Source organism: Myotis myotis, unplaced genomic scaffold (assembly GCF_014108235.1).
Source record: "Myotis myotis isolate mMyoMyo1 unplaced genomic scaffold, mMyoMyo1.p scaffold_m19_p_20, whole genome shotgun sequence".
Classification (NCBI taxonomy): domain Eukaryota; kingdom Metazoa; phylum Chordata; class Mammalia; order Chiroptera; family Vespertilionidae; genus Myotis; species Myotis myotis.
In genome coordinates this window covers 55389-68222 of record NW_023416325.1, presented here as the reverse complement: position 1 = coordinate 68222, position 12834 = coordinate 55389, and the positions used below count along the sequence as shown (strand labels likewise).

Sequence of the window (12834 nt, the reverse complement as noted above, 5' to 3'; positions counted from 1 at the left end):
CCCCCCCTCCCCCCCCCCAGCATCCCCCAACCATCTTCTGAACTGGGCCTGCCCTGTCCTGGGCCGCGGGGCCACATTTATCACTGGCTCAACGTGTGATCGTGGGTGACTCCTGCCTCCTCTCTCTGCTGTCTCTGTTCCGAGCCCTGACTTGCGGCTCAGACGTGTGTTTGCAGATGCATCGAGTCCCCAGGAAGGGTCAGGGTTTGGTGTACTCCTTGGAGAGGATTCTGTAGTGTTTTCCCTCCTGCCTGCTTGCGAAGGACCCCGAATCCTTATTGGGCAAAGTGCTGGGCAAGGAAATAGCTCCTAGTGGGATTCACTCGCAGGATCTCCGTTTCTTCCTCCGCACAGCCGCGCAACCAGTGCCCCTGGGGGCTGCAGGCTGCGGAAGGGGAGTCAGAAATGTGGGTGGGTGGGCGGCCATCCAGCCGCCAAGAGAATGCAATTGTGCGGAACTTTTACTAGCAACGTTCACCAACTTCCCATCCTCCCCCGCAGGTTCCACACGGAGGCCAGGAACTTGGCTGACTCCTGGGCACAGTGAGTCCTGCACCCATTTGGCACGTGGAGCAGCAGCCAGGTCCACAGAGGACGTGGAACCGGTCCCAGGGCAGGTGCCAGGTGCTCCGAAGCCCCTGGGCTCTTGGCCCCAGGCAGCCCGCTTCCTCCATGGAGCCGCTCCCGCTCAGCTGGGGAGGGGCCGGCCCCACGGCTGTCCAGGTGGCCCGGCCCCGTGCCCGCTGCAGGAGGGAGCACAGCGGGCCTTTGTGCCAGGCGGGCACCACCCCCTGGCCGGCCCCTCCCCGCTGGCAGGTAAGCCCTTACCTGCCGGCCCGCAGCCGACCCGCCAGCAGTTCAGCGGGCTCCTCGCTCCCAGCTCCGAGCTCAGGACCGCTCCCCGCTCTCTGCTCCCGACGGCGCAGCGCAGCACAGCGCAGGGGTCCCCGACGGGACGCACCACCTCCCGGCTGCCCCGACCTCGCGGGCGTCCTCCTCCCGGGCTGATCATTAACCCGGAGGCCTTATAAGGACCCAGTGGCCTCGGAGGGAGGGACACCTGGTCGCCACCGCAGCCATGGACAGTACCACCTGGAGCCCCACGACCGCCGTCACCAAGGCGACCCTCGAGCCCCACGAGCGCATCCGAAATGCGGCCGACATCTCCGTCATCGTCATCTACTTCGTGGTGGTGATGGCTGTCGGGCTGTGGGTAGGTGGGGGCCCTGGGACACTGATGGGGAGCGAGGGCCAGCGGGAGGGATGAGGCGGGGCACGCGGAGGAGCAGGTGCCAGAGGGGAGGGAGGATGGCCTTAGGGGCGAGCGCGCGGGGTGGAAATGACTGGGAGGCGCTGAGGAGGAGGTCAGGGGGCACAGGGGGAGGTGAGGGGGGCGAGCGAGGATGAGCAGAGGGAGAGGGGTGCTGGCCAGCACGGAAGGTGGGCGCCTGGGGCCTGTGCGCATAGAAGGAGGGTGGGAGATGGGGGTCAGTGGTGTGAGGGGCAGGAGAGGGCCAGCCTGTAGCTGCAGGGAGGGTCCCCAGACTTGGGAGGAGGTGACTGTTGTCCTGCCTCTTAGTCATCCCGTTCCGATGGGAAAGAAACTGTAGCCGAGGAAGGGCACAGCCTCTGCCGCTGCAGGTGTGTGCACCCGAGGGGAGGGCTGCCTGGTGTCCCCTCCTGGGATAGGCTGACCTGAAGGCCTGGTGCCCTGGGATCCCTGGGGCTGGAGTGAGTGAAAGTTGGGAAAGCTGGTGAGGAAGAGGAGGAGGAGGAGGAGGAGGAGGAGGAGGGGGAGGAGGAGGAGGAGGACAGAGGGTAGCCGGCACCTGCACTGGGAAGAGGGAAGGAAATGCGGTGGCTCCCCTTCGGGACTGTGGGGACACACCAAACCAGAGGAACTTGTTCTTAGCAGCTGGGAATATGGAAATTTCACTTGTGACGGAGCCTGGCACACCCAGACGAGGAGGTGTTTTTAAATGTGCAGAAATCACAGCCACTCGAAAAGGTGTTTGTGGTGGGTGGCAGGCCAGGGAGAGAGGAGGGTGGACATTAACCCTGTCGCGGCCACAGGGTTTTTTGTTTGTTTGTTTTTGTTTTTGTTAAAAGGAAGATTTCTTTTTAAAAGTAACCGTAGAAAGCAGAGGTGACTCAAAGCCTCCCCAGGTGTCACAAGGGGTTGGTGTGGCTGACTGTTCCTCCAAACCCTCAGCCTCTCTGACGTGTGCAACCAGGCGCGGGATTCTCAGGTTTAGTCACGGCTCTGACATGGTTTCGGACACGTGACCTTGGGTAGCCCGCCTCAGCCCCAGTTTACTTCCCTGTAAAACGGACACAATCTTACCTATCCGTCTGCCTCCCCCAGGTGGTTGTGAAGATCGGCAGAGAGGAATCTGAAAGCTCAGTATGGGTGCTAGACATCTTTAAATATACTGTTATTATTTGCCCTCGAGGGCCTATGACCCAGGCCCTGAATTACTTTTGTTCTCTTAAGTAAAATGGACACAAGTGGTTAGCTGGGTAGGACAACTTGACCAAAAAATTCCTGGAACCCGGGCCTCTTTTCCACAGCACCAGGTACTTCACTACCTGGCCTGCCTTCCCCTCCCTGCCCCCCCCTCAGCTTAGAAGCGCTGGAGCCAGGAGGAGAGCCCGTCATTTGTTAGCTGCCTCGTACTGCCCCTGCCCGTTTCCCAGGCAATCGCGGACAATCTCGTTCCCTTGAGCAATCTCATTTAGCCCCGCCAGTCCTGACGATGACGCTGTTTGCACTTCTCACAAATCTGCGATTCAGGATCACTTGTCCTGCTAAACGCTGTTTAACGAGCCCGCCAGGATTTGTCCACGCTCACTCTTCCCCCATCAGTCAGTGCCTCCGGACCCGGATCACTGAACGTGCTGGATTCCTTCCCGTTGACATTCCCCTTGTTTTCTCTTGGAGCATCACGAGTGGCTTGGTCCAGGCACAGGTGTCCTGACTCCTGTATGATCCCTGAGCTGCAGAGACAGAGCGAGCCAGCCCTTCTGTGCTTCCTCACCGTAGAAGGGCTATCCCCCTGTCACCATCCCACCTCTTCCAACATTATTTCGTCCTGTTTTATCCTCTTTCAACGCTGCCTCGTCCAATCATATTGGGGCGTGAGCTTATTCTTCAGTGTCCAGTTGACCCTTGAACAACATGTGTGTGAACTCTGTGGGTCCGATTCTACGTGAATGTTTTTTTCAATAAATATTTGGTCGACCCTCTGTATCCTGGGGTTTCACATCCGTGAATTCAACCAACTGCAGATAGGACACTATATTCTTCTTTTTCTCCCATTTTAAAATATATGTTTTATTGTTGATAGGATTACAGATATCTCCCATTTCCCCCCCTTCTCTCCCTTCCTCCCAGTCCCTTCCCACCCCCCAAGTCTTCATCACCCTATTGCCCGTGTCCATGGGCTGTGCATATAAGCATATAAGTTCTTTGGTTTATCTCTTCTCGTCCCCCCAACCCCACATGGAGGCATGTCAGTCTGTTCTCTGCTTCGGGTCTTGTTTTGTTGGTTGATTCATTTTGTTCATTACATTCCACAAATAAGTGAGATCATGTGATATTTGTCTTTCTCAGCTTGGCTTTAGAAAACTGTTTTCAATCCTCGGTTGGGAATTCACAAATACAAAGGGGCTGACTGTACACATTGTTCTACACCATTTTGTATAAGAAACTTGGACACCTGTGGATTTGGTACCCACGGGGGTCCTGGGACCAATCCGTGGATCCCGAGGGGCCACTGTAGTGAAGTGTTTGAGGAGCCAAAAGTTATATGTGGATTTTCAGTTTTGTGGGGGTCAGCACCTCTAACCCCCATGTTGCTCATGAATCAACTATATATTTCCATTTTTTTCTCAATTTGTTTCTTGGGAGATTTTGTATCCTTTTAGGCCCAATCTCTTAACCTATTCTTTCTGGAAGATTTCATTAAGCTGTCCTCAAACCCTTTAAGCCAAGGGTGGTTCCCTATGGCCCATCGGCCACATCTGGCTCACAGCCTGTTTTGTGCGGCTCACAAGTTAAGAATGGTCTTTACACTTTTAAGTGGTTATAAAATTCAAAACACAACAAGGAGGATGTGTGATGGAGATCATATGTTTCTTACAAAACGCATGTACCATCTGACCCTTTTTATGAGCAGAAAACGTGCTGACCCCTGGCTTATGGGATCGTTTGCACGAATGGCATCATTGGATGCCTGAGTAGCAATGGGCCCTGGGGGAGCCCGACATTTTCATTTCACAGATGAGGGTCAGAGAGGGTGACCAGGAGTCGCTCAGATGCACGAGTATCAGAGCAGGGACTAGAACTCAGGTCTTAAGATTCCCGAAGCGCTCCTCTCTGCATGACCTCGCCTTTCCCCCTTCCTAAGATCCTATTTTTTTTTTTCTGGGAATATCCTCTCCAGGATATGACACCGTGTGCATTGCTGTGTCAGTGTCCTGTCTCTTAGTCCTGCTGATTCCCTTCTTTCCTCACATATTTTCACAAAGCAAGGGCCTGCGTTTATCTTTATCCTGCACTTGAGTCTCCCCTTTAAACAGCTTGACAAAGTCATCTTGACAGGTTGCCAACACCTCACTAGAATACTTGCAGCAAAACTCTCCCCGGTGCCACCAACTCCATCTCCGGCTTCTCGACAGCAATGACTTTCTTCCTTGTTCTGAGCTCAGATCCCACGTCCCGGAGCGGCTCCCGTTGGGTCTGGTTGTGCCTGGTTGGGCCACTGAGTGAGTCTGTCCCACTTCACGTATCAGAAGGCCACAGGCCCCACCCGAGTCTTCTCTTCTCCGGGCCCAGCATCCCTGGTTTTTTAAGCTTCGGAGGTCTGAAGCGCCTTCCTTTTTGCTCAATGATGTTTTTATTCCACTGAGAAAAATGCATGTGGGTCAGCAATTGTGCTTCTTTGGCTCTCGCGGCTTGCCGTAGTAAGATCTTTCTCTTCTAGGGGCGAGTACACAGGCCAATTGACTGCCATGGTTTACAGAGTGGGGTCTGGAACATTCGAGCTTGCTGTTGAGCATCCTGTGCTTATGGAGACGGTGTCTTCCTGTTTGTAGGGAGTGACCAGCGGGGAGAAGGGAGGCAGGGGACATGAGCTGCTATGCATGCGCCAGAAAGCACCTACCAAATGCTGCTGCTGAATGCAGAACATCTGTGTGTGTGTGTGTGTGTGTGTGTGTGTGTGTGTGTGTGTGTGTTGGAGAAAGGGGAGGAGTGGAACCTGAGGTAACTGAGAATCCCATTCATTTAACTTTTACTCACCATGCACCATGCACAAGGCATTAAGCACTATGGAGGGTCATCATTTGTAAAATGATGACCACAATCAAGCTAATGAACACATCCATCCCCTCACGTGGTTACAGTATTTTTATGTGGCGAGAGCACTTAGAATGTACTCGCTTAGCAAATTTAACGATGCCATACAGTATTATGAACTATAGTCACCATGATGTACATGAGCTCTCAGAACTTAATCATCTTATAACTGAGACTCTGTGCCTTTGACCAACATCTCTCCTTTCCCCCCACGCCCCAGTCTTTTATGTAATATTAAGTTCAAACTGTGCATTCTTATAACTTCTTTTCTTCCCTCCTTCCCTCTTCCCTCTCTCCCCCCTCCCTCCCTTCCTTCCTCCTCCTTCTTCTCTTCTTCCTCTTCCTCCCCCTTTCCCCTTCCTCATCCCTTTCCCTTTCTCCTCCTCCTCTCCTCCTCCTCTTCCTCCTCCTCCTCCTTCTTCTTCTACTTCTTTTTCTTTTTCTTTTCCTTTCTCTCTCTCTCTCTCTCTCTCTCTCTCTCTCTCTCTCTCTCTCCCCCCCCCCTCCCCCCCCCAGTGTTATTGAGGTAGAATTCACATACCAAATGGTGCTTTTAAAACATGACACTTCATCATGCACCTTCAGTATGTTTGTAAAACGGCCATAAACATGTCCACGTCCCCTTATCTAACGGAAACAAACAGACGCAGGTGGAGTGAGTTGCTCGAAGCCACACCATAAGCTCACTGCAGAGTTAGCACCAGGACAAGCTGAGCCTCAGTGTCCTTGTCTGTCAAATGTAGGCCCCTCCCTCCTCCGTCTGAGTATACTGGAGCCCAGGGGGCGAGGAATGTGGAAGTATTTCGGAAAGTGAAGTGGGTAGAAGAAAGTGGAGCTTATGGGGAGGTGTGTCCCTTTGGCTGGCAAGGTCACTCTGTTCTAGTTTTCTATTAAACTTCTGACCTTTTCCTCCTCAGGCTATGTTTTCTACTAACCGTGGGACCGTTGGAGGCTTCTTCCTGGCAGGACGAAGTATGGTGTGGTGGCCGGTAAGTTTTCTCTGAAATACTGCTCGCCTAACTGCGATATTCCCTGTAGGAGGCCGTATTCTCCTAGGGTTGGGGTGGCGGTCATTCCTCCTTCCCGCCTTAGAGCCCTGATAATGGGTCTCTGGCTCACCCTCACTCCCTTGCAGTGCCCCGACCCGGAATCGAACCGTGACCTTCTGGTTCATAGGTTGACACTCAACCACTGAGCCACGCCGGCCTGGATGGCTATTTAAATTAAAATTACAATGAGATAAAATTAAACATTTTTCCCTAAATCACACTCGCCATATTTCAAGTGCTTAATAGGTGCGTGTGGATAGAGGCTGATTTCCGTGGTGGGCCCCTCATGGATGGTCTATCCCTGACCACAGCGGACAGTGCAGGTCTAGAATGCCTCCAGCGTGGTAGAAAGTTCTATTGACAGAGGCGCTCTCCAGGTGTCAGAGGCAAGGCTGGCATGAAATCCTGGTGGGCTGGAGGTTTGCTGAATTAGACAGCTAAAGAGAACCTTGAAGTTTACTTTAATTATTTTGAAAACAGTGTACCCCCACCCCATCGAATAGTTCAGTGTCCTCCCTGCAGTAAACCTGCCAAGTGCTCATCCAGTCCCCCTTTTCTCCTCCTGACCCCTCCCCCCATGATGACAGAATTATTGGGGATAAGATCTTAGCTTCCAATCTCTTGGGGGAAGCCAATGAGGGGGAAGCATGGGGCAGAACCCCCTTAGGAGACGGGCATTTTGGGCTAGGCCTGGGACCACCCCACACCTTCACCGGCCATGATGACCCTCTTCCTGATATTGCCCAGGTGTGGGTCTGGGCTGAGAGTTGTTTGGTAAGAGGAATTAGCCCCACCCAAGGCAGGCAGAGTTCAAGGGTTCTTGTGAGGTTTCCTGTGAATGGTGTTTTCCTTACTCATGTCTCAGTATTGAGCGATTCTAACCCACAAAGAAACGTTGCATAATTCTTTTTTTGTGCAGAAGTCACTGCTTCCTTGATGAGGCTGAAATTCAACTTTTCTTCTCCCAACGATAATTTGCATCTACGTAAGGGGTCAGGAGGTGGCACTCCTGGTTTCTAAACCTGCCCGTGTATCGGAATCACCTGGGTGTGTTTTCTAAAGATGAAGATCCCTGGGCTGCATCCCAGACCTACTCAGGAAAAAACACACCTTACAAGATAGTCCTAGGTATCTGCACTTTTTAAAGCATCCTAGATGCTTTTGATGACCAGGCAGGTTTGACAATCACTTGTTTGGGTAGATTCTTCTCTATCTGGTCAGACTTACTGAAAACATCACCATCTGTTAGGGATGCTGGGAAGGGAGATTCTTAAATGGTGACCTCTAAGTGACCTCTAAGTCTCTCCCAACTCTAGAATTTTCTAGAATATTCTAGAAAGTAGAGCGACATGGGCTTTGAAGTCAGCAAATCTGACCTGCCACATTTACTAGTGGTGTGACTTGGGCAAGTTGCTGAATTTCCCTGAGATTCCATTTCTACTTCTAGAAAAGAGGAGAATAATGCCCTGGCTCGTGTGGCTCAGTGGTTGAGCATTGTCCTGTGCACTGAAAAGTTGCCGGTTCAATTCCTAGTCCAGGCACATACCTGGGCTGTGGGTTTGATCCCCAGTGGATGTGCATGGGGGAGACAGCCTTCTCATATCGATGTTTCTCTCTCTCCTTCTCTCTTCCTCTCTGTCTCAAAATTTAAAAAAAAATATTAAAAAAGGTTCTTATCAGGATTAAATGAGACATTGCATGTACATCATTTGGCACTGTGCTTGGCAAGTGCTCAATAAATGGGAACAGTAGGATATGGAAGAAAGGCCCTCCAGTGGGACACTTTCATCTGCTTTGCCCTTCATCTGCTTTGCCCCCTACTATGTGCTAGAGGAAGAGTTAGCAACCAGAGAAGCATTGAAAAGAGAATCCTTGGGGAATTTAAGGAAGGATGGACCCGAGTTGACCTTGGGTTGATACATCCCAGGCCTGGAAGGCTTGGGTCGTCAGCCATGAAAAAAGGCAGGAGGAAATCACAGCTCCTAAAGTCTGAAAAGAGATTGGACAGAGGACAGGCCAGTCGGGAAGCTTTGGGGACTTTGAAAGGAGCGGTTGTGACCTGCACCACGTGAAGATCCGGGAGCTCTGGGTAAAGACCCTGTTCCTAAAACACGGAAAAGGCCCAGAGAGAGAAGTGGCTGGCGCCTTGGCCTGGGGCTGGACGTGAGAGACAATTGGAGAGGAGGAGCAAGAACTCCAGGGCTGGGTCACTGCAGGAGTCAGCTTACACAGGGAGCCAGCCAGGCAGGCCCACAGTAGCCTGAGTCCCACATGAGGCTAGCCAAGCCAACCGACTAACATGAAACTACGAAGCTATACCTGTCATCACTGTGGGCTGGTTTGCGGTCCAGGATTCCCTTGTTGATGGCACCTTTAGCAAACAGCTGCCTGTGAGCTGTGTTGTATCGACTATTTGGAGATGTGAGAGAGGTGAAAGCAGAGTGCGAGCTTGGAAGGGGACATTCCCCCGTCCTTGGCTAGTGGTGCCAGAAATTACAGGGCCCCAGGGCCACAGCCCAATGGAGGACTCTTGTTTTGGAGGAGATTTGGTTTACATACCAGAGGCAGCTCTACGGGTGCAATGGGGTTGAGCCAACCTTGCCACATCCCCCTTCAACACATAAGGAAGAACTCCAAAGGCAGTGGGGACCTCGCAGGAGCCAAAGCACTTGGCTTGTCCCAGCTTTGTGATGTCAGGCAAGTCATTAGCCACTCTGAACCTCAGGGGGTCTCCTCTCCAAGGCGAGACAGTCAGATTGAGGGTCTCAAAGACTCTCCCAGGAATAAAATTCTAAGACTCCACACAGAGGAGGGGATGAGCACGAGGGAAATGGGTGTGGGCAGGCTGGTCAGTCCATCACCAGGGAGGGTCTTGAAAACGGAATGCCCGTGTCTCCCAATAGCCCAGTTTCTTTCCTTCCTTTATTATTAGACAGTCGTCATAGAGGAGTGTATCAAATGGTCTCGGGTAAGAATGGAAAACTTTCTCTGTAAAGGGCCCGACTGTAACTATTTTTGGAGGCCATTTGATTTCTATCACAACGACTCAACTCTGATGCTAGCGTGAAAGCAGCCATGATAATGCATAAATGGATAGGCGGGGCCATGTTTGAATAAAACTTTATTTACAAAAACAGGTGGAGGGCTAGGTTTGGCCCATAGACCCTCATTCGTTGACCCCTTGCCCAGTTCTGGGCTCTGGAGTCATGCTCGTTGGGTTCGAATCCAGCCTCTGCCATTTAACTAGCTGTGTGACCCTGGATGAGCTGCTAAACATCTCTGTGCCTTACATTGGTCATCTCTACAACAGGGATACTAGTGCCTCCTTGAAGTTGTGAGGACGCATGCACAGTCTCAGAACAGTGCCTGGCACACAGCAGACTCTCTGGTTTAGCTCTTGTCTTTGAAGGACTGTCACATCACCTATCTGATTGAATCCAGCAAGAATGATGATTAACCCCAGGGCTGGCCCAAGTTCACACATGGTTAACGCCAGAGCTAGGGCTCTCTCTGTCCTTCTGGTTATTCAGGTCCCTTTCTCCTTATCCTTTGAGATGGAGACCTATGAGACCAATAGGTATGGTCCAAAGGTTTGTCTAAAAACCAAGAAATTCTTTCATTTCGGGCTGACCAGAGACCCTGATGGAAGTTTTCTCTGAGGAAAGAGGACAGCTTCTCACGTTCCTTAAACTCTCTTGAGTAACATGCATCTCATTGTAGCTGTAAGTCTCTAACATCTAATGATCCCATCAAAGTTCAGCCACATAGGATGCTACCAGAGTGGCCACTGGCTGTCCTGGAAGAGCCTAGCAGGCCTGAGACCTCAGTGGGAACTCACAGAGGCGAGAGGAAGAATGGGAATAAGGCAAATGGTCATAGAAGAGGCAGAGAGCTCACCATGGAGCCAGGCTCAGGAAGGCATAAGGCAGACAAGTACTTGGCCTTCATGAGCCTGGGTGGAGGTGTGTGCCAAGCCCTGGTGGCCCTCCCTTCTGGCTTTGCTTGCTTTCCATTTGCAGGTAGCTGTGTGTGCTTTCCTTTACCCCAGGGCTGAGCCTGTGTTTCTCTCTCTCTCTAAAAAATATTTTTATTGATCTCAGAGAGGAAGGGAGAGGGAGAGAGAGAGAGAGAGAGACAGAAACTTCAACGATGGGAGAGAATCATTGATCGGCTGCCTCCCGCACACCCCACACTGGGGATGGAGCCAGCAACCTTGTTAGGAACAGAATGGTCAGAGGCCTGAGGTGAAAAGGAGTTTGGGATATTGGAGGAACTGAAAGGGGTCAGTGTGGGGGAGAGACCATGCGTATGGGTTAGGGGCCTCAAGTTCTTGATGACTGCAAAGGTGAGCTCATCTGAATTGATAAGAAGGATGGTCTCCAGCCTCCTTGACCTGTAATGCCAACAGAAAGCCTTATCTGCCTTTTGTGAAAATAACCTGTGGGAAAATGCCACTATGAAAGTGGTTTCCTGATTTCTTGCCTCTTTGGTTCTTGGCGCAAGGAGAGATGTTGGTGAAGATAATGAGTGAAAGGCACCCATTGTCCATGGGGGGGCCAGGGAGGGATGGGAGCTGATGAAGAGTAAACAGAGATTATAATGTGTCTGGAACAGGGCCTGTGTCTAAATATTTACCTGAATCCCAGAAATAAAATAGTCTGAATAGACAAGCCTCACCTTCTCCTCTGTCCCAAGCCAGGAAGTGTGATTCTGTGAGAGATGGCGGACATGGCAGACATGCAGGCAGGCATGTGCTGCTCCTGAGTTTACAGTGAGAGCGTTAGAGCGCCTGACTCTACTGTGCCCTTCGAGGAAGTCTGGAGGAGAATGCCTGGGGAAGGATGAAAATGATCAACATGGTCCTTTGGCCTCCCCTTCTGTCCCTTGGCTGTTGGTCACGTTGGGCTGTAAGACCTTGTGGAAATCATGCCATTGCTCTCGTCCCCAGCTTCCTCACCTGTAAAATTAAGACGAGAATAATACCTACCTCGCAGGCTTTTGTGTGATTGAAATAAGATAACGTGAAAGAAGTGCCTGGCCCCACACTCGGCTTACAGGAGGCTCTGTTAGAGTGAGCCACCCTCTTTCCCTTTCTTAAAAGGGAAGGCAGAAGCTGGGAGCAGAAATCATCTCCCCAGCCCTGGCCATTCTGGCTATTACATGGTCCACAAACAAAGAAAGCAGTTCCCTGAAATCAGCGGAGTGCATTTGCCATTAGAACTGTGAAGGTCTTGCTCCCTCCAAGAGAAAATGACCATTCTGACCCCTTCAGGAAAGCCAGGGCGCTCCATGAAAACAGGGGCTGTGTCAAAGCATCATGAATAATATTTCTTCAGCATCACATACATATGTGGGGCAAAAGTTTCTTAAAAGTTTCTCATTTTATCAGTTCATTTCAGCCTGGGAGTATCCGTTTGAGGTCGGTTAAGAAGGATTCTCATCCTGGGTTTTCAGTGGAGGAAACTGAGGCACAAGGCAGTAGAGTGATTGGTTCACGGTCACGTGATTTGCTCTGGTAGAATCAAGATGAGAACCATGTCAGAAGGGAAGAAGAGGGGGTCCACACCATTACTTGTGCTTTCAAGTGTGATACAGGGCCCTCTATCATATTGGCAGCCTCTGATGTTAAGAAGACAAACACACATGTTGTTCATTGACGGGGGCAATTATTATTATTTTTTACTGTGAATAATTTTTTATTTTTCAGTTACAGTTGACATAAAATATTATATTAGTTTCAGGTGTACAATCCAGTGATTAGACATTATACAACTTACTAAGGGGTCATCCGATAAATCTTCACCATTTGATATCATACATAGTTATTACAATATTATTGACTATATTCCTTATGCAGTACTTTACATCCCCATGACTATCCTGTAATTACCAATTTGTACTTCTTAATCCCGTCACCTTTTCCACTCATTCCCCCAACTTCCTGCCCATCTGGCAATTGTCAAAATGTTCTCTGTATCTATGAGTCTGCTTCTGTTCTGTTTGTTCATTTATTTTGTTTTTTAGATTCAGTTATTGATAGGAATGTATTTATTACCATTTTATTATTAATATTTATAATCTTTTTCTTCTTCAAGAAGACCCTTCAACGTTTCATGTATTACTGGTTTGGTTGAACTTTTTCTTGTGTGGAAAAAGCCTTTCAATTCTAAATGAAGCTTTGCTGGGTAGAGTAATCATGGTTGTAGGTCCTTGCTTTTCATCACTTTGAATATTTCAGTTAATGTATTCATTTCTGACCGCTTCTTTTTAATGTTTTCTAGTTCTGTCTTTTTAATCTTTACCAGAGGACATGTTTTTATTGATTTTAGAGAGAGAGGGATGGAGAGAGAGAGAAACATTGATATGAGAGTGAATATCAATTGGTTGCCTCCCGCACATGCCCCGACTAGGGATTGAACCCACAAC

The 12834-nt window shown here is 50.3% G+C and overlaps 1 protein-coding gene across 2 annotated transcripts in view; it reads left to right on the top strand.

Annotated features, from left to right (window-relative positions):
- Positions 1 to 877: 877 nt before the first annotated feature.
- SLC5A1 (solute carrier family 5 member 1) overlaps positions 878 to 12834 on the top strand; it is a 38705-nt gene continuing 26748 nt past the window's right edge. For both annotated transcript variants that reach the window (XM_036353533.1, XM_036353532.1), the window contains exons 1-2: positions 878 to 1213; positions 6277 to 6348. In XM_036353533.1, coding sequence (XP_036209426.1) covers positions 1079 to 1213; positions 6277 to 6348 — 207 coding nt within the window. In that variant the 5' untranslated portion in view covers positions 878 to 1078. The remainder of the gene's footprint in view (positions 1214 to 6276; positions 6349 to 12834) is intronic.